Source organism: Mauremys mutica, chromosome 11 (genome assembly GCF_020497125.1).
Source record: "Mauremys mutica isolate MM-2020 ecotype Southern chromosome 11, ASM2049712v1, whole genome shotgun sequence".
NCBI lineage: Eukaryota > Metazoa > Chordata > Testudines > Geoemydidae > Mauremys > Mauremys mutica.
Window position 1 is genome coordinate 35,719,577 of NC_059082.1, and position 22,825 is coordinate 35,742,401.

Sequence of the window (22,825 nt, forward strand, 5' to 3'; positions counted from 1 at the left end):
CTGCATTATATTTGCCCAAGCCATGCCTCACTGTTTACACTGCTATTTATACCCGTGCTACAGAGGCTACTTGTGTATGTACTCTACACATCATTGAAAAAACATGCTGTGTAGAATAGATGTACCTATAGTATGACATGAGGACAGCTACGGACTCTCATGTAGGAAGTTCCCAACCCATTCCCATTGATTTCTTTGGTGTAAGACAGGGGGGTTCTCAACCTTTTTCTTTCTATGGCCCCCCCTAACATGCTACAAAAGCTCCACAGCCCACATGTGCCACAACAACTGTTTTTCTGCATGTAAAAGCCAGCCTGGCATTAGGGAGTAGCAAGCAGGGCAATTGCCCAAGGCCCCACCCTCAGGGGACGTTGTGAAGCTAAGCTCCTCAGGCTTCAGCTCGAGGCCCGGCTGGCAGGGCTCTGGACACTGGGGCTTTAACTTTCTGCCCTGACCCTCAGTGAGTCTAATGCTGGCAGAGCCCCTGAAACCTACTCACAGATCCCCAAGGGGCTTCGGACCCCTGGTTGAGAACAGCTGGTGTAAGAGATCAAGCCATAGTACCTAATTATCAGAAAAAACACTCACATTTGAGACGATTATTAATGTTTTCAACAGCTCATCTTTTATACATATCACAGGATGTTTTGGAAACTATGATATCTCATCCATTGCAAAACTTAAATTAAAAAATATCTATCAAACATTTATTAGCCAGTATCAAAATATTAACATTTGAAAGGTAAGATCAATTTCAAAGTTAAATCATTTTTAAAACCCTGCCAATAAATGAAAAAAGAATCCCTCTTTCATTATAATGGATGTTTATAGCATACGTTCAGAATGGAGTCCTTCATTTCAATAACTAAACTTTTATGGTGATAAAATTAAGACTACTCAAATTTATATTACTAAATTAGTGAGAATGTCCTTAATTGTATCTAACTGTACAATGTCTACCATGGGAATACAATCTGTAATCTTTGTTCTTATGTCCCAAAGTTGAACTTCTATATGAATCACACATTTCAGCTTACATCACCTGTTCAGATTCTTAAATTATTTAAGATTTTTCTCTATTTATTATCACTGTTGTGACAACTTGCCCACAACTGATCAGGTCTAGGTGTCCCACCGGCACTAGTGTCAGACACTGAGGGACACGATTTATTTTTATTTAAAAGACAGAAGGAGAATCATTGGGTTGCCACCAAGCTCCTGATGTAGAACTGTAACTCATATGCTTGGCTGCGACCTCTACATTGTCTATCAAATTTAAGAAGGTGTTTCAAGAAACAATTGTCCAAATAAGCCCTCAGTCATTGCAGGGTTTGCATGTATTCCGGTAATTGGGTAAATGTCTGGGTTTTTCAAAATGTTCTTGTGAGGTAGATAAGTAGGAAAGTAGGTTTTAGTACTCTCATGTTACAGATGGAGAGTCTAAGGCAGAAAGGTTAACTGACTGCACAGGAAGTCAGTGCCAGAGCTGAGACTAGAAAGACAGAGTTCCTTGCTCAGTCTAGTTTTTACTTCAACAGACCATGCCTTTCAACCTATTGAACTGTCCTTGTTGTGGGTAGAAGCCACATAGGCTGCTCTCCCTCAAATATTTGCAATCTTATTAGCAAGTTAAAATAGTTCCAGGGAAGATTAAACTTGTGCAACCGACAGTTTCACAGCAGATCATAACAGATACCCTTGAACTTGGCTGCATTAAGGGGTCATATGTTTTCCTAGATGAACTGCTCTTTATTTCTTCAGCGTGTAAGGCACACCAGGGCCGCCCAGAGGGGGGGGCAAAGGGGGCCCCCAAGAGAAGAGCGGAGGCTCCCGCCTCCGCCCCTCTCCTGGAGCCTCAGCGTCTCCGGCGGGGCCCCTGAGCCCCGCCCCGCTCAGAGACGCGTGGTGAGGGGGCGGGGCTGGGAGCTCCAACGGGGCCTGAGCCCCGCCCCGCTCAGAGCGGCGTGAGGAGGGGGCGGGGCAGCTGCCTCCGCTCGGCGTGGAGCTCACAGCTCCGCCCCCTCACCACGCGGCTCTGAGCGGGACGGAGCTCAGGCCCCGCCGGAGATGCGCTCGGTAAGAGCCCGGGGCCGGGGCCGGGACCAGGGCGGGGGGGAGGAGCGGGACCCACCGGGGGCGGGGCCGGGACCGGGAGTGGGGGGGGGAGCGGGACCCGCCGCCGCCGAAGCGCAGCCCGGTCTTCGGCGGGGGGCCCCTTCTGTTCCGGGACCCGCCGCCTAAGGGCCCGGAAGGCCCGCGGCGGGGACCCCCCCCGCCACCGAATTACCGCCGAAGACCGGGCTGCGCTTCGGCGGCGGGTCCCGCTTCGGCGGTAATTCGGCAGCGGGGGGCTCCCGCCGCGGGTTTTTGGGGCACTTTGGCGGCGGGTCCCGGAATGGAAGGGCCCCCCCCGCCGCCGAAGACCCCGGGCCCCCGGAATCCTCTGGGCGGCCCTGAGGCACACACTGGTTTTTCTACTACTTCAGCTATTCATGTCTTGTTTTTTGACCTACTGTGTTTAATAAATAAATATATTCTTCCCTTGGTAAACACACAATTTCCATTAGCAGTAGTGGGAATTAACTATATGAACTGGGGGGGGGGAAATAATTATTGTGGTCTTTATATGGAAGCTTCTGTCTTTCATGTTACAGTTCTTTTATGTCACTCTTTCACCAATTATAAGAGCTTTTTTACATTAATATCTCTACTGTCAAAATCTCTCAACACTCCAATGTCATAGGACTGGTAGTATTTATTCATTTTTCCAATAATAATCTGAAATTAATGTAGACTGATTATCCTACTTTGATGTGTGCTGATCTGGAGTGTGCTTCTTGTTCATGCTCATTCATGTTTATCAAGATGGTACTTCAGTATTTACAGCAGTATTTTGGCATCAAAACCAGTAGAAACAGAATGAGTAGGTTATGCTGTTGAAATCCTGTCACCACTTACCCTGAATCTAAGCAGTGTTTGTGAATTACTCACAGAGGTTGCTTCTGTGGCAGTAGGTCGTGCATTGTATATTTGTGTTATTGTACTGTACCAAGTTTAAGAGCTCAACAAATATGGGGCTCATTTTTATTCTCTTATCTGTGCTGAGCAGATCTTACTTTGAAGCCTACTGAAATCAATGAGGCTACTTGAGAAGTTAGGTATTACCCAACATGGCAGAATCACACCCTTGATTGATTTCTTTAATGAGAGTGGACTGGGTGAAGAAAAAAATATATTATATTTAAACTACCATTCCAACAGGCCTCTATGTAACATTTGATCAAAGGGATCTCTCAAGGACAGTGGTTAAAAATCTAAAACCCCATTCTTTGCGTTCCCTTATATGCTCAAGTGAGTTCTAGCCAATTGAAAATGCTCTGTTCATTCTGAGATAATCGACAGCATTGTCATCATACGAAAATCGCATAAATGTTGGGGTTTGTGGAAGTAGTGCTTAAGAACATAAGAATGGCCGTACCGGGTCAGACGAAAGGTCCATCTAGCCCAGTATCCTGTCTACCAACAGTGGCCAATGCCAGGTGCCCCAGAGGGAGTGAACCTAACAGGCAATGATCAAGTGATCTCTCTCCTGCCATCCATCTCCATCCTCTGACAAACAGAGGCTAGGGACCCCACATTCCTTACCCATCCTGGCTAACAGCCATTTATGGACTTAACCACCATGAATTTATCCAGTTCCCTTTTAAATGCTGTTATAGTCCTAGCCTTCACAACCTCCTCAGGTAAGGAGTTCCACAAGTTGACTGTGCGCTGCGTGAAGAAGAACTTCCTTTTATTTGTTTTAAACCTGCTGCCTATTAATTTCATTTGGTGGCCCCTAGTTCTTGTATTATGGGAATAAGTAAATAACTTTTCCTTATCCACTTTCTCCACATCACTCATGATTTTATATATCTCTATCATATCCCCCCTTAGTCTCCTCTTTTCCAAGCTGAAGAGTCCTAGCCTCTTTAATCTTTCCTCATATAGGACCCTCTCCTGTTGCCCTTTTCTGAACCTTTTCTAGTGCCAGTATATCTTTTTTGAGATGAGGAGACCACATCTGTATACAGTATTCAAGATGTGGGCGTACCATGGATTTATATAAGGGCAATAATATATTCTCAGTCTTATTCTCTATCCCCTTTTTAATGATTCCTAACATCCTGTTTGCTTTTTTAACCGCCTCTGCACACTGGGTGGACATCTTCAGAGAACTATCCACGATGACTCCAAGATCTTTTTCCTGACTCGTAGTTAAATTAGCCCCCATCATATTGTATGTATAGTTGGGGTTATTTTTTCCAATGTGCATTACTTTACATTTATCTACATTAAATTTCATTTGCCATTTTGTTGCCCAATGCTTACCTGCCTTGATGTTCTGGACCTGCTACAAGGTACATATTTTCTTGAAAGAGGTATTTGCACAGCTCCCCACTATTCTGATACACAGTATTTTCTAATTCTTTTTGGGAAGGATATGCCTGCTTAGAAATTCCAAATAGCATGTCATTTATTTTTGTGGCTAGAATAATTTTTCTGCTAAGAGAAGGGTGATTCTTTAGTATCTATTTGACTTTTGGCAATATTGTGTTGAAAGTGCAAAATGACAACTTGGCAGCCCACAGGAAGAGACTAGAAGACAAATTTCATTAAATCTGGATGGTCTTTGTGGACTCATATTTGTAGTTACAGTCCTTTTTCTTGGTCCTGAAACTCCTACTTATCAGAAATTACAGCCACCTAGAGCTTTGTTCCATATTTTGTGTTTTACTGATTCATGTTTGTTTTTCATGACTAATGTTACTTTTCCCTTTCAGGAATTAAGTTCGCCCTGCATCAGTGTTGTTTTCTTTTCCTCTTTTTCCTTATCTACGTTTGCATTCAATGGTTAACTTTTCCCCGTGTTAACAACAAAATAATTGCATGATATTAGTTAACAAGAATGTTTTAAAAATATTCTACAATGATAAAGGAAAACAAGCATTTGCTCCTTTCATCACTCCCCTTATAAAGATTTAAGTGTAACCTAAAATCTAGCTTATTTATTATGTGGCCAATGTATTTATTTTACAAGTAAAATTCATTATTCAAATGTTCCTGCAGAAGGACGCCATGTACAATCCTGAACCTTTAAAATCCCTTCTGTCCTGCAGAATGAATTCCACTGAATGAGTTCCTATAAAAAAAAAATCACTCCCTTCTTGCAAGTGGAATTTTAAAGTACAAAGACTGAATTAGACCATACAATAAATAAATTACTTAACAGCTGAGTTTAACTGCTAATAAAACATATATTGAAATCCTCAGGACTGATCGCTTAAAATTACTAGTGATAAAACATTTTCTATGATGATGAGTAAAGGAGATAAAGTTTGTAATTCTGATAAATTACTTACTACTAGGATGGTTGCAGGTAACTGAATATCGTTGTACAGCCAAAATGTGGACACAGTGAACTTTTGATACCAGCATCTATACCAACCCTGGTTAAACTAAAAGCAGTTCTATTCTAGAACTTCACCTAGAATGTTCAGTTCCACATGAGAAGGATATACTTGTGGCCACAAAGGTTGCTGCTTTTCAGATGCTTAAAAAAAAAAAAAAAAAGGTGAAAGAGCAAATCAGATATGATAATAGCAAGAGCACTTACCTTCCACTGACAGCAAAACAGAGCTGACACATTCCATGTAACACTGCTGTAGCATTTTGCAGAAAAGTAGCTATTTTTGAATTGTCGTCAACAGGACCTTGGACGGAGAGGAAACAGCAGCATAACTTGTCTATCAATCCTATATTCACCACATAACTATAAGTGGAGGGAAAAAAACATTGTATTAAGATATGGCACTCTGCCAGTTTAAATGAATTTTTTTTTTAGTATTATCATTATCAGTGTCAACTTGTATAAAAAGCAGGTTTTGAATTCACAACTATACAAACATAAAAGGTTAAATAAAGTAGCTTAAATTGCAATAATCTTAGATTTGGCTCTCTATAGCTATAGAAGTTTCTGTTAAGAGATCTGTCTATCTTAGGGTAATTTCTATTATATTTTCACAAGTAAGATGAATGAATATGTTTATTTTACCATACTCTTAGAAGGACAGTGGAATTTTGCCATAGTTAAATGATTTATAATAATCTCTATATTTTTGCAGTAGTATGATTTTTTTTAACATGAAGAGAAAAAACTTCCCAGAACACAATAACACAAGAATGAGATGATGTTATCCAGATGCAATCTTATTACAACATAAACCAGCAATGACTACTGCATATTCTTTTTTTTTATAGGCAACAATTAAATGACTAACAAATAACAATTAGATAACAGCTTTCTACTGTTAGATGACTTTTTTTATTGTGGTAGCTAAAACTCTGGTCCAGGCCCTGATCATCTCCTACCTCATCATTTCAGGTTGCAGCTGCTGCCATCTTACCTCCTTCAACTCTGTTCAAAAAGTGCTGCTCCCCAGATCATCTCCCCAGATATATCACCCCACTCTTAACCCCCCTCCCTAAGAGTTGCAGGGCTAGAAACCAGACTTTTTGCCAAAGTTTACAAAACAAACAGCTATTGGAAACAACATGAGTAATTATGAGTAAAAATACATTGTGTACAAAGTAGGAATCTCATTGCAGTATTAAAAGACCATTTAAAATCTTATTAAAAAAAGACTGAAGATTATTAGTTACACTCAGATTGACTGTTCAGGTAAATTTGTGAAAAGTTGTAAGTATTAGATGTCGTCTAGATTTCTGATCTAAGCAATTCATCTGCAATACAGGTCATAAACATGCTCTCCAATATTGGCAGGCAAATACCAAGACAACAGCTAAGGAGTTAGATGTGTAAAATGCTGAGTGCTGTCTATCTCTGAGCAGCAGGAGGGGAAGAGGATGAACAGGAGATGAACTGAAGCTAATAATGATAAATTATTATCGAAGGTACACATTTTCTGTTCAATGTTATTCTTCCTTTTTCTCCAGGGACATCTCTACATTCTTATTGGCACTCCAAGGATCCCTCCATCTCCCCTTTAGTTTACTGCCCAACCTTGACGCAATGTGCTGTAAGCTATCATACTTCTGACAGAGAAGAAATGGAAGAAACTCTTCCCAGTCTATCTGTGCCATTCCTTAACTGGCTTTGGGGGCAACATGAGAGACATGAAGCACTCTCTCTCCCCCGGAACTAAGCGTACAGCTGAGTAGGTTACAAAGCTTTGCTTTCCCTCCCCTTTTTCCTTTTAGTTAGAAATTTTTCCCATGGTACAGTAGTTCCAGTATCTCTGCCCAGCATAGCTGCTCTTGTGATACACAAACTGTGTGGCAGTTAGTTGGTGCTGCTTATGCAGTGCACATTAACTTTTCCCATAGAGTTGCAAATATTTTCACTGAAACTTTGTTTTTAGTCAAACATCTTAGTTTAAATATCTCCAAAAAGAAACATGATAAAGTGGCGAGGAGGTGAAAGATTCTCATTAATAATAAATATTAATTTATCTGTTTGTGGCTAATTTAAAACACCCACCCCTCTCCTTTTTCCTAACTGCACTATTACTCTGTCACCATGCCTTTCATTCCCCTGTTAGAATCAGATCCCTTAAAGTGCCCCAGGTGAAGGGCCTATCCTGATTCTCATGTATCTTCTTAGCTCTGGGGTATGCCTGTGCTTGGCCCTGTCCGTTTCAGATGTCAGTGCAGTACAAAATATCAATAAGCAGACCTCCCACCCTCTCATTCATATATGGGGAAAATACAACATCCTGAAATTTCACACTCTTTGAAAACCTGTTTGGGAAGGGGGCAGGGCTACATGTGAACAATAAAGTTTTAGAGGTCACTGGTATCTATGACAACTGTTTGTTTTGCCTTCCTCCTACAGCTGTCCTCTTAGATTTATATCAGTCAACATTATGCCAGAGTTTAAAAAAAAGTTTTAAAATGCACTAATTATAAAATGTAAATACAAGGGGTTTAAGACTTAAAAAAAGTATTTACTTTGCTCTCTTATGTTACCTTTGCCACACTTTTGTACCACCACATAAGTATTCAACTCCTGTAGTGGTATAAAAACATTCTTGATGATTTTTATATATTTAAGACATTACTTAATTTGCAAAACTAGTTCATAAACCAGCATTTTCCAAGAGAAATGTCAATTTCCTACCCTAGTTAAGACATTAAGCTAATGAACAGTAAAGAATGAGAATGACATAGAAATGGCAGGTGGCGGGATTCTGTATTTAGTGAAGTAGATACGTTCTGATGGTTAATTGCTAAAAATAGAAAGCCAAAGATTTAGGATAAGAAAAAAGCGGAGCAGCTGGATTACCCTTTGAATGCTACATATATCATGTATATTCACTGTCCATGAGGTTTCTGGGGTGCCTACATTACTTGTGGAAAACTTTAATAGTATAGTCTAATAGTACATCTATGGTTTAAGGAGGCAGCATTGCTCATTGGATAGGACACAGGACAAGGAGTTAGAAAAAAATGTGGTAAAGTTCATATAAAACAGGAAGACCTTAAAGAAACTATGGGCAGCTGACAGTCTGTCTGGGTTCAAGTGAAAGAGAATAGGTAGACTAGAAATTTGCAACACACAACTTCTCAAATAACTAATCTGTAGAAAATAACAAACCCAAAAAGAGTTGCAAAAAGAAAAATAGTAATGAGATTTTTCAAGTACTTAGGAAACACTAAATGAAGTCATACATTCAAGAACAAAGTACCTGAGTGATTTAGTCTATAAAATCTTTGAACAGAACCAACAAAAGTAAAAACTAGTACAGACTGTATAATCAACCTGTGGAATTCAGTGTCACAGAAGGTCATTGAGTTAAACACTGTGGCTGGATTTTATAAAGGGCTGGATAATTACATAAGTATTAACATCATTTGTAGCTATGTAGGCTAACATAATGGCAATCAATTCTCATCTTTTAGGGTGAGAAAAGATCTGCAGGAGACAGAAAGGAATTTGCCCCCTTATGTTAAGCATTGCACAAGTAAGTAGGTGCATTTTTTATTTCTATGGCTTCCTTTGCATCCTGAGGGATTAACTATTGCAGGAGATAAGATTTCTGATTAAACAGATCAATGGCCTGATTTGACATAAAACATTCTATGTTCCTAAAATGTAAAAGGAAAGCAAGCAAGCAATTCTGCTTCATTCTGAGAAACATAAAGAACAAAATCATTGATGTAAAGATGAGGAAACATTGTATGCCTTTGATAGTGATATATGACATTAGGACTGAATTGAAATTAAAAACGGGGTCATTCTATATAAACTACAGGGGGTGTGTGTGTGTGTGTGTGTGTGTATGCACATGTTTGTAACACACACAAAGTATGCTGAAAAAATGTTATTTAGGTTTCAAAGTCAAGCGCTCAAAAGCTTTAAAATGCCAGAATCCCCCAGGTCAGGCTCTTGTCCCGTTTGCTTTCCATTCAGGCAGCTTTCTCCTCTCTTCCTGCCCGTCAGTAGAGGGGGCTTTAAGAGTACAGGAGAGACAGGCCCTCCTACCCTTTGTTCTGGTGCCCAGCTCTGGCACAGCCCCCAGCAGCCCAGAGTGGCAACTACAGGGAACGTTCTGCTCAGCCCCCTGTTGCCTCAGGCTGCAGCATGCCCAGTGCAGAAAGAATGTTCAGAGAATTAAGCTGCAAAGTTCTAGCAAGCCGCTAGAGAGCATGGGCAAGCTACAATTTTTCAAAAAGGTTGCCCACCTGCCAAATTTCAAGTTGCTGCACCAAAGGAAGGGGGCACCAGACCTTCCCAAAGAAAAGGTTGCCAGAATATTTTAACATGGTCAAAACAACATATTTTCCCCATACCACTTTATGGCTGAACCATTTGGGCTGAAATTTTCCAAAATAATTCAGCATGTGACAGATACCTGGTATGGAAAATTTCAACACAAATGGTTCAAGTATGGCACAGTTATAAGCAATTTAAAGCAGGGTCTTATATTGGGATGTGTCAGGCAACCTTAATAATAACAGATGGCGCTATCAACCATTCCTAATATATGGTTTGTGTGTATACGTATACCTACCCCCCCCAACACACGTATGTGTAAATATGTACATATTTGTGTTTTAGCACATGGAATTATGAGAAAAAAGAGAAACAATTACTGAAATTAAATAGGATAAAACAACTGAGGGCAAGGAAACAAAAAGCAAAAGGAAAGTGCAGAAAGATAAATTATTGTGGACCCAAATGTTGTGTGTGCCAATAAATATACTAGGAGTAAAAAAGGTCAGTAGAGATGAACAAAGAAGTGCAAAGAGTAATTAAGGGTAAGAAAGAGTTATATTATGAAGTATTATATAAAATGCAAGGTATAGAGAAAGTCTGCAACAAACGCACATTAAAGTAAAGTGTACTAAAATTGAAAAAAAATACTGAAGAGGAGAATGAAAACAAAATTGCATATGAAGAGGTTAAGATAAATCACAATTTTTTCAAGTGCATAAGGAACAAGAGGTCAGTGGTGGAGACAGACAAGCTCTGTGAGATGAAAAAAGTAATTTATTAACTGAAGAGGTAGGCCTTACTGAAAAATTAAATGTATCCTTTGCCTCATGTGCTCACAAAAAAGGTTAAAAGACAGATGCTCAGAACAAATTCCCCCAGGGAGAAAAAAATATAAGAAGAAATCAGGGTCTCAGCAGAAGAAGAGACCATGAAATTAGAAGATCTGTAGACTGCTAAAATCTAGGACCACAAAGGGTCTATTCCAAAAGAGAAAGAGATAGAATTCCCATTAGCAAATTGATCTGAAACCTCTATGGAAACATAAGAGGTACTGGACTTGGAGGAGGCTAATGTAACACTATGATCTGAGAAGAGATTTATGAAGATCTAGAAAAGTACAGACCCGAGGGGGACATAATGAAACCAATAACCAGGACTACCTAGCGAGACATCAAGAATGTTATGGTTTAATTGAGGCTAGTCAATAATCAGCATGGATTTTAAAAAAGATGATCACACTTGACATAACTCATAGAATTGAAAAAATAAAATGGAATTAAATAATATCCATAGCTTACTCCAATGCTAATTATTAAGGTCCAATCCTATCTGTCCTTGACTCCCACTGAAATCAGTGAGAATTGAGTGTGCTTGCCACCTGGCAGGAGTGGGTAATAAGACAGCTTTTTATACAGTAACATACCAAAGGCTAATCTGATAAAGTTCACTAAGGGAGTGTTCTGAGTAAGTAAAGAATTCCTTAGATATCAAAGAGAAGAAATTGGGAATAATGACTACCCAAGATGGAAAGAGTTGAGTAGTTGAGTGCAACAAGGATTAATATTAGGACACTTTATTTAATGACTTAGAAGAAAGAACATATAGCACTGTGATGAAACTTGCTAATAATACTAAGTAAGAATGTGTGAATCAATAGAAAGAAGAAGGGCAGCATAATTCAGAATAACATGGATAGACTGTGTGTGTGTATGAATAAGGAACTTTTGAAAGTAAATGCAGATAAATATGAAGTGATGACAGTAAGAACAAAAAGGAAGAACAATGTATTGTACCTGTAGTGGTTGTATATTCAGTATTAAAAGAGATAAATATGGGAATATAGTGCTTTTGCCCAGTAAAAGAAAGGCAAATCACACTGTATATTAAAAAACAAAAGCAAGGGCAAGTCATGCCTGACTAACCTAATTGCCTTCTATGACGAGATAACCGGCTCTGTGGATGAGGGGAAAGCAGTGGATGTACTATTTCTGGACTTTAGCAAAGCTTTTGATACAGTCTCCCACAGTATTCTTGCCAGCAAGTTAAAGAAGTATGGGCTGGATGAATGGACGGTAAGGTGGATAGAAAACTGGCTAGATGGTCGGGCTCAACGGGTAGTGATCAATGTTCCCATGTCTAGTTGGCAGCTGGTATCAAGTGGAGTGCCCCAAGGGTCGGTGCTGGGGCCAGTTTTATTCAATATCTTCATTAATGATCTGGAGGATGGTGTGGACTGCACCCTTAGCAAGTTTGCAGATGACACTAAACTGGGAGGAGTGGTTGATACGCTGGAGGGTAGGGATAGGATACAGAGGGACCTAGACAAATTAGAGGATTGGGCCAAAAGAAATATGATGAGGTTCAACAAGGACAAGTGCAGAGTCCTGCACTTAGGACGGAAGAATCCCATGCACTGTTACAGACTAGGGACCGAATGGCTGGGCAGCAGTTCTGCAGAAAAGGACCTAGGGGTTACGGTGGACGAAAAGCTGAATATGAGTCAACAGTGTGCCCTTGTTGCCAAGAAGGCTAATGGCATTTTGGGTTGTATAAGTAGGGGCATTTCCAGCAGATCAAGGGATGTGATCATTCCCCTCTACTCAGCACTGGTGAGGGCTCATTTGGAGTACTGTGTCCAGTTTTGGGCCCCACACTACAAGAAGGATGTGGATAAATTGGAGAGAGTCCAGCGGAGGGCAACAAAAATGATTAGGGGGCTGGAGCACATGACTTATGAGGAGAGGCTGAGGGAACTGGGATTGTTTAGTCTGCAGAAGAGAAGAATGAGGGGGGATTTGATAGCTGCTTTCAACTACCTGAAAGGGGGTTCCAAAGAGGATGGATCTAGACTGTTCTCAGTGGTAGAAGATGACAGAACAAGGAGTAATGGTCTCAAGTTGCAGAGGGGGAGGTTTAGGCTGGATATTAGGAAAAACTTTTTCATTAGTAGGGTGGTGAAGAACTGGAATGGGTTACCTAGGGAGATAGTGGAATCTCCTTCCTTAGAGGTTTTTAAGGTCAGGCTTGACAAAGCCCTGGCTGGGATGATTTAGTTGGGTTTGGTCCTGCTTTGAGCAGGGGGTTGGATTAGATGACCTCCTGAGGTCCCTTCCAACCCTGAGATTCTATGATTCTATGAAAAGCAACACTATTGATCTCTAAGTCTCCTACTGTCTTATCTGTGTCTGTTTTTATACTGTAAACTCTTATAGCCAGAGACTGTCTTTATGTTGTGTTTTGTATACTGTTGGGAATCAACAAATATTATATAAAAATAATGTAAGGATCCATATACAGAGTTGCTAACTATGGACCATCTAGAGGAACTTTTATTGTGCAAAATTCTGGTCACCTTTATTTAAGAAAAAAGGACAGAAAGAACAATCAACCAAATAATACAAGGATTCCCACTGACATAAAGGAAACATGCATATACAAAGGCAGAATTTTGGTGATTTTAATCCAGCACAGTTAAACAAACTAGCAGACTGATGCTGTGAGGTGCTTTAAGCCGACATGATTAAAAAAAGAAGAAGAAAAAAGAAGATATTTCAGACATCACTGAGAGACAAATTTCTACAGGGAATAAAAGACAAATGTTCAAGTGTATAAAGTAAATTACTAGCAAATACAAGAATAATTCATGCATCAAGGAAAGCTATGGAAAGTCTTGCCACTAACTTTCTTTCTGTACTGTAGCAAGTAGTTAACATATAGAAACAATAATCAAGAGCAGCAATTAGGAGCAAATAGTAGCATTTTTCAAAAAGAGATTTATCATAATTTGGAGAATGTTTTATACCCTCCATGAAAACTTGTTCTGACTTTCTGTACATTAGTTCCCTTTATTCTATGTTTATTGACAGTGATATTATTGCAGTAAATGTTACTTACTCCTGTGCCAATAAGGAGGTATTTTGCGGTTGGGGAACTTCTGCACATCAGAAGAGAAAGTTGGACAATCACAGGGCCAAATTTTTCACTTAGATAAATGCACAAATCTCTATGGACTTGAATGTACATGTATATTTGAGGGCAGAATTTGTCCCATAGTTTTCTGAAAGAGCATTTTTGCTTGAAAACATATATATAGCCTTTGAGAGGTCTTCTGAACCATACATAGGTGTTAGTCTTGTTGAGTTAGGTTCAGAGGAGCTTATTACCATTGCTAGTTCTTGGCAATTTTCTTTCACTAAAATAAAAAGTTTAAAGATATTTCATCAGTTTTTACCTGATCAGGTCCTGAACCCTGCTGTTAAAGGCTTCAACTTTTGAGGGCTTGTTTTTCACTTCCTGTATTATTTTAGGTGCAGTGGGCTGATTATTTACATCTGGTAGACTGGAGATCAGACACCCAAAGACCACAGCAATAATTCTGAGAAGTCCAGTTGTTAAACCTTCAAATACTTGCTTATTTACACTTCTTCCTAATATTGCATTATATTCATCTGGAACACAAACCTGCATAAAGAGATACAATAAACAAATTTCCATAAAATATGTAAAATTCAACTAAAGAGACTATTGTTGTTCTCCTAAGAATATATTTTTAATTAATGCATGCAGTGAAACAATCATAAAAGCCCGATGGTATACACAGACATGCATTAGAACCATAAATAATAACTGAGGAAACAATATTCCAGCATTATTGATGAACATTAAAATACAATACTGCATCCTTTATTAGGCAGATTGTTATAATATTATATTTCTCCATCTTCCATTTCCAGTGAATGCCATTTGAAACCTCTAACAATTACAATGCGTGAAAAATGGATGTGTAGAATGTGTACTAATGGATAAAAATGAGGTAATTCCTAAATGGAATTCAGTGTATATGAACTTAAAGAGAAACCTTATAGCAAAGGACTGCTTAACTAACTATATAAAGATATTATTATTAATTATTATGTATAGATAAGGTCTTATGATGATTCACTGGCAAAAACAAAAATATTTTCAATATAACTAATGAATTATAAAGTAAACAAACTAATTAGATGGCTCACTAACTCCTCCATTAGTGCCAGTTTTATCAAATTAAATCTTTGGATTTGATCTTTTGCTTCTCAGGCTGCATGAGGTTTGGAATGTTACAGAGGCATCACCAGTGCTCTTTTGTGGACAGTGAACCTTTTGCTACTCTGATGATCCACCTGCCTGACTTTGCAAAGTATTCTACAGTGATAATGTCACCCATCTCTCCCTGCCCAGAAAGAAGAATGCTATGACAGTAGTGATGGGTGTATATTTAACAAAATTGATGGGGGATGGCTGGTAGAGAACGACTTGAGTCTTTCTTATATGGTACATACAAGTGAGCCTTTTGATAGAAAATGCAACACACTTAGTAATCCATGTGAATGATCAACTATCAAGATCAAATCTCCTTTGAATTTTTTTCCAGGAGTAACAAAGAGGCACAAGAAATGATTGAAAGACTTTATCTTAATGTAAAAACTGAACATCTATTTTTTTGTGATATTGTTGTCCCAGAAGAATTATGGAGCCTAAAGAAAAACACAGAACAGGTTATTGATAAGGATGGAACTCAGAAACCAGTGTCAGGAAAAAAAAATTAGAATCAGAAGGCTGCACTATCTAACCCATTGGAAAAGGATATTAGAAGGTCTGAGCAGCAAATGTAGGCAACACAAGCCAGAGCCTCATTTTTGTCTCAACTGAAAAGTACCTTGCGGATCAGGAAATAAATTTTCCAGTCAGCAAGAAGGAATCCAATAGTGCTCTTTAGCTTCTGCCTAGCTTAGCCCAAAACCAGTACCGTTTGCTGTTGATCTCAGTGCAAACAGATTAATCTCTGGCTGGCCCTAGCAAGCAGGGCCGGCTCCAGGCAGCCAAGCAAGCTCGTGATTGGGGTGGCAGATTATAAGGGGCGGCTTCGGCCAATCCTAGGGCGGCATGGCTGCCCTTTTTTTTTTTCTTTTTTTTTTTGTTCACCACTCTGGCCACCCTGTAGGGGGCGGCGGTGCAGAGGAGGGGGGGTGCCCTGCTGGGAGCTGGCTGCGCGCTCCATCTGCCCCAGCCGGTGCCAGGTCTGCAGCAAGCCCGGCAGCCCGCGTCTTTCCCACCCCACCGATCAGAGCGGCGTGGAGCCCTCCCAGCAGGCAGTGTGGCAGGAGGGGCCGAGTGGTGAGTGCCCTGGCTGAAGGAAGCCCTGGCCGCCCCCCTTCTCTCTCCCCCCCCACCTTCCCCCTGCTAGCCGGGGTGCGCACTCCACTGCCCGGGGCATGTCTGCAGTGCAGGGAGTCCCACTAGCCGAAAGTGTGCACCCTGGCTCTGTCCGCCCCACCGTTTTTTTTGTTTTTTTTTGCTTCGCCGCTCCAGCCGCCCCCCAGTTTTTTTTTTTTTTGCTTGAGGCGGCAAAAAAGGCAGTGCCGGCCCTGCTAGCAAGCATGCCCATCACTGAGCTAGACCACTCATATTGGTCCCACTTCATAGACTTGAAAGAAAGTTCTCTAGAGAATTTGTTTCTCCTTATAAGTGAATGGCTAATGGAAAGACTAAGAATAGCTCAGTCTACACACAAGCTGCTCTTAGGCTGTATTAAAGCTAATGTAAAATAGTTTCTAAACTTTCTAGCATTAGCTGCATTCTTACTTCAGATTAGAGGAAGGAAACTGCCAATGCCAGATGAATGACTCACAAAATTGAATATGCAAATAAGCTAAACATATCAAAGAGAGAAGCGCTCTTCTTAGGCAAGAGAAGCATCCTCAGACACATCTCTATCTCCTTCCTTGATTCACATCTGCCTCTTTTGCTTGTAATCCTGGTGCCAATCTTGACACTGAATGCTCATCTCTTCTTTGAATACCCTGAAAATGCTTTTCTGAGGATGATGCTGATGCTGTGGGAAGAGGGCGGTCACTATGGAAGTAAGATGCTAAAATGAATGAAGATTTCTCCATTGTACTCAATAGACCCAGAAAAATATACAGGCATGTCTGTATCACTGCTGGGATTGTGTCATGATTCACATGAATCATCATTTTAAGTATGGATAAACCTGTAGGTACTGTGGACAGGCTTTTGGTAAAAACCTACATCACCAGAGAGTAAAGATACTTCGTTTGTGATTTCTGAATTAATGTGTGGAAGCAAGAATCTCAAAGGCCAAGAGCTTCAAATCAGAGTTCAGGGAAAAGGGAAAGGATTGTGGCATTGAAATGATTGAAAGAATATGATCTGTTTGGAAATCTGTTCAAACTTCCAAAGTCTAGAATGGGCCAAAAAGCTTCTGGAATATTTTAGAATCAAAAGATAATGGGAAAAGAAATCCTGGCCTCTGTGATTCATTGTAACAGTTTCTATTGATAAAGATTAGGAAATATGTCATAACAGAAACTTGTGAGAAGGGTCCTTGAAAAGCAGACTTTGTGTGAGAAGTTGGTTGGGATGAGAAACAAATTCATATTGAAGGGCATAGCCTTTCTCCTCCATAAATTCAAGGTCATATTAACATGACATGTTGGAATGTTAGAAAGGGAGGAAACGGGCTAATGGTGTTACAAGGGGAGCTAATGACAACTAGAAGGAACAATGGGAATTAGTTCCTTGCTCTTTCTGGTTAAACCTCAAATTATGCATGATATGAGACCAAGTAGCAGGAGCCAAAGTTGCCCTTTTGTCGATGCCCTTTATATTTTGTAACTGCTAAGGACAACAGGGAAAATGTCTCTAATTCAACTGATAGTGTGGTAGCTCCACCTGGGGCTTATTAATTGGCTCAGTCAAACCCAGAAATCTGGCTGAATCTCCTGTCTCCTCCCTCTTAGCCAAGGTGTTATCTTTGTCTTGGTGAAAGGCAAATTAAGTTCTTCACCCTCTAGGCCACCTGGATGAGGCCTAAATTCCTCAATGAAGAATATTTTCTGTTGATTGTAACAGAAGCTAACAACCATGATGTCATGTGAGAAACATAATATGTAGTGCTGCTTGGAAAGCTGTAGACTCTCCTGAGTCACAGCTGTGAAAGCTTATTTTTGAAAGGGAGTAAATCAGCAGCTGGAAGCATCTTACTCTAAAGATGGTAGTAATGCCTGGACAGATTTACTACATGTAAAACATAAGGCTATATTATATATACAGCTACAAAACTGGGAGCAACTTCTTAGCTAGTGTTCACTGAAGTCAATGAGGGTATGACCGTTTATACCAGCTTAAGATTTGCCCCATTATGAGCACTGGAGGTTCCAGGAGGTTCCAGGATCTGGTGACAGACAGAAAAAACAAGAAGTGAAGGGAATATGAATGATGTGCTAGCTTTACAGACAGAATCTTGTCACTTTAGGTACATGCATCAAGAAACATGGCTCCTAACTGGGCTCACTGCTTTTAACGGTGCTGATGTCAGCACAGTGCTGTGGTTCTGTAGAAGCAATTTAATGACAGAGAACTTGATCTTTATCCACCCTGTAATTAATGATCAATACTGCCTGAAGTTTTCTTTCATTCAATTTTAAAATCCTGTAGAATTAATGCATGCTAGTGGATTCATAAAATGCTGTTGCACCATAGTTTAGCCTGTATAGGTATCTGGGGGGATTTGGTAACACTTGGTGACAAAGAACAACATGCACATTTCTTTATTATTCATTAGCTCTGAGCCTTGTGTTGGTACTTAAAACTCATTGTAATAGTCTGGCTTCTGGTGATGAGCCAAGTCAGCCAGTGAGAAGTCTTCAGCTGCTAATTCAAGTTTGACTGAAAAAATACAACGTTGCTCCTGTAATCTACACTGACTAAAATAATTAATGCCTAATGGTTTTGATTCTCTACTAAATAAATGAATAAATTCTCTACTGAAACAGATGAATTGCATTGTAAAACGTGTATATCACTTTAAATGTGGCAGCCTTGCACTATGAACACCAAGGTTTAAAATTACTAAGATATACTCGCCATTGCTCGTGCAATTGAGATATAAAATGATGTGCAACCTTTTTCTTAAAAAGATTATTTAGTACTAATATTTTGTATTAGCAACTTTTCATTTGTTATAATGAACAGCATTTAAGACAAATTGATCTTGTGTTTTCTTACAGTGTTATACATCTAAATTATATTTTCTAAATGCATGGCACTTAGTTACACAAGTGAAAGATTTTATATTATTGTGCTATTTCTAATTATTTTAAACAAGGAGCTCTATTTTTACTGGTGTTTTCTATAATAATTATATTATTAATAATTGCAAGACAGTTGATTTTTACAATTTATATATGGAATATATGTATATGAGTTAATATATTAAGGTTGCTTGTTGATAATTATATAGATTGTGGATATGGATAATTAAAATTATGGAAGGGTTATTTTATAGGTTTCAGATTCTAATTTTTTTCTGCTGTCTATATATGGAGATTCGAGTGTGGAGTTAATGATGTGTGTCAAACATTATCTATGAATTTGTAAACTTTCAAATATTTCATTTCTAATATTCAAATACAGTATTCTTTGATGTTTGTAAATGTTTAAATTATATATATATATATATATATATATATATATATATATATGCCCCTAACTCAGTGGTGGGCAACGTGCAGCTCGTGGGCCGCATGCAGCCCATCAGGGTGGTGAACCACGGCCACTGGGAGCTGTGGGGGGATGTGGGGGAGGAACGTGCCTGCGGATGGTCAATGTCAGCAAAATGTCTTGTGGCCCGCAACCAGATTACCCTGATGGGCCGCATGCAGGCTGCAGGTTGCCCACCACTGCTCTAACTCTGTATTGAAAAAAGGTTTGGTCTGGTAATTGGTATAAAGCATTTTTAAGTGACTGATGATGAAAGAAAGAAAAAACAATTTATCCAATGTCACAGTGCTGTTTCAACAATGTTATCAGAAAACAGCATTAGACCAAACCCTGAATTCTTTACTCATTTTTAAATCAGTCTTTACACAGGAAGACTCCTAGGCCCAGATTCTAGGCACTGATGCAATCCACTTGCACTGTTATGGCAGCTTGAAGCCAGCTTAACTGGTCAACTGAGAACTTCCCATGTGTGGGGGAAATCCCTTGCTGGAATAGCCTCCTCAGCTGTGCCCTCCATTTAGAACTTAATCCAACAAGGTGCTGAGCATGCTGGCTCTGATCCAGCAAAGCACTTAGCATGCACTGAACGCAGCTGAGACTCCGGTTCTCAGGACTCATGACACCACGACTACAATTGTACTTCTATACTTCTATAAAAAACAAACAAACCCACAACACACATTTTGACTTTTTTTGTATGTGTCCAACTGAAGAAAGAAATAAGAGTTTCCACTGAGCATCAAAGTGCAACATCTTGTGCCCAATCTTGCTGTAATTGAATGCAACAACAAAACTCTCATCAACCTCAATTGGTGTAGAAGCAGATGCTTCTGTTTTGGATTGGCTGCACTACATATTGGTTTTCTTGATTTGAATTTCAAATCAAGAATGCACTTCTGTATACAATCCATTGTATGTTACTTTGAATGTTACCTTTACAGAATTTAATATGCACTCAACAGGCATTAGCATAAGATATCAAAAGAAAGTACATGTAAAATGTTCAGAGACACACCCCAAATTTTACCATTTCTTTTGAGTTGCTTCTGTTGCCTGTAGAATTATTTCCGATAGAGATGTTGTCTTAATGTTGATAGCTTTTCCTCCATTGAGAGCTTGTCTACAAGTTGAGTTATTCAAGAGCAGCTATTGCTGAATAATTCCATGTGTGAACACTCATTTTGGAATAAGAGTGGCTTGTTCCTGTTTAGCTTGCCCCATTGCGTTAGCTATTCCTGAATAACTCCATACAAGCCCTTAGCTCTAAAAAGGAGCAGAGAAACACAGGTCTGGATCTACAAAAGAACTAATTCTGGGCCTTACATCCAGATTTTGTCAGATTGAGGAACTGTGATTTTAGCCTGGGTAGGGGACAGCATTCTCTACTCTACAATCTCTGCAGCATTGATCGAGCTAGACAGAACTTCGTGATTAATGAATGAGATGGAATTTTACATTATTTTAAATATCCCCTTGCAGACTGACTATATTTTATATCTATCTCAATGCATTAAATTTTGCTGTATAAAAGGGAATGAAATACTAATCACTGACATTTTAAAGTATACGCATGAAGACACATCAATTTAAAACAAATGTCTACTCAATAGACCACCCGGAACAGTTCCCGAATGAAAAATGTTCAGTGTTATATTTCAAACTTTAATTTCTTTGTGTTATAGTCCAGGTTCATTCATAAGATTTCAATTGGAAGTAAAGCTTTTAAGAGCCTGAGGGGCAGATCCTCATCTGATAGAAAATGTCATAGCTCCACTGACTTTCAATTTACATCAGACGAGGATCTGTCCCTGAAAACTTGCAGTTTTTAATTACTCTTATAAAAGTTAGAAGCCCACAGATCCCAAAACAGACCTTTTCTAAGTAATCACAAAATAATCTAAATACGGTGATATTTTGTAACTGGATTTACTCATACAAATGGTTTCTAAGCAACTTGCCCTCAGGATTTCTGTATTAAGGGGTGTTGCACACCTTGTGATGTTATCTCTGCTCACTTAGTCACTTGTGTTTGTATCCCCCAATCAGTCGTGTTGCTGTGCTTTCTGCAGACATAAAGTCACTGGGCTTGCCTGAACAGAAACATTTTGGAAAATGTGCAGTTTTTCATAGTATTCGCAGTAAATACTAGTGGCTCTCCCTATATGAACTGAACAATTAAGCTATGAAAATTGAGCTAATGCTCACCCCTAAGGTGGGTGGTCTGTGCAGGTCAGGGCTGAGGTCAATAGCAGGCTGGGTATAGAGAAAGCTTGCATTACAGCTGTCTAACTGTACCTGGCCAAGGAATAAACAGAGCTCCTTAGCTTCTGGCATTTCCAATCCTTCAACCTTTAGGCAGAAACATCAAAACACACTCCCTCTCCAAAGAAGAAGGGCTACCAATTTAACCAGAATATTACAGCAGTGCCATTCAGCCCACAGCAGGATATGCTCTGCCAGCATTTCTACTCTAAACCCATTTTTCATAACGGTTTGCAATTTGGCTCTAAACTTTCATTCTAGGCTGAAATGTGACATACAAGGTCTCCTCTCAAAAGCAAACTGATTCACAAATTGCACAATAAAATATAAAAATGGATTCAAACCATTTTTTTAGTTACGGGATTGCAACGAAATAAAAGATGCTAGTGGTGACAGATGCATTTTACATGCCAAAACTGAAGCATGCCTTCTATTACATTAGAAACTCCTTGATCAGGTTGGCCTGATATCCTAATTAAGTGGGTTTCCCCTATATCTGCTTCTTTTGGGTGATGATCCTCAATCCTCCAACTGGAGGTGAAGTCAGAAAGGGAGCAGTTTATTTAAGCACCTCTTGAACTTGGATGGTGCTTTGGAGATGAGAAGCTCTGCAGCTGCTTTAGTTACCCTGGAGTGAAGAAGCTCTGCACTTCCCCTACAGTGCGTGTTGCAAATTATCTTGTTGACAGCTCCTCCTAGTACCTTCAGTCTCCCCCATGCAGCTCTTATAAGCTCTTCCTCTTCACAGCTCCTGTAAGTGCCCAAAAGTGAGTGACCCTATGGAGACTGAACATCATGGACATTGCAAACTCTCCATGAACTAAAACAGCTGAGGAGCTCCTATACTTGTCGGCTTGCAATCCTTGTAGTTATCAACGTGGAGATTGTAAACCCTTAAGAGACAGGGATGCAATTAAAAAACTGTGCAGCTGCCTCAGTTTCTGCAAAGTATAGAAGCTTCACAAAATCAGTGACATACAGAGTTGAGAAAGTAGCATATTCAATGGGATGGACTGTCCTGTTTAAGCAGCATTACTATACCAAGGCAGCCCCTCCCAATGAATTACACTGGGGGAAAAAAATCAGTTCCCTGGGAACTGCCCCATGTAACTGGATAACCAGATTAATTCCCCCCAAATAAATGTAGTGTACTGTATGAATAAAATTTTACAGGCCGTTTGTCTATAATGTGAATATAGCTTTAAGTACTGTTTTTAAAAGCAT

General features: G+C 39.6%; 1 protein-coding gene across 2 annotated transcripts in view; it reads right to left on the minus strand.

The window, feature by feature from the left end:
* The window catches only part of SCAPER (S-phase cyclin A associated protein in the ER), a 340,257-nt gene that overhangs the window by 60,067 nt on the left and 257,365 nt on the right, over positions 1–22,825 (minus strand). For both annotated transcript variants that reach the window (XM_044979453.1, XM_044979452.1), the window contains exons 26-27: positions 14,010–14,239; positions 5,657–5,812 (exon numbers count right to left, since the gene is read on the minus strand). In XM_044979453.1, the coding sequence (XP_044835388.1) occupies positions 5,657–5,812; positions 14,010–14,239 (386 nt within the window). The remainder of the gene's footprint in view (positions 1–5,656; positions 5,813–14,009; positions 14,240–22,825) is intronic.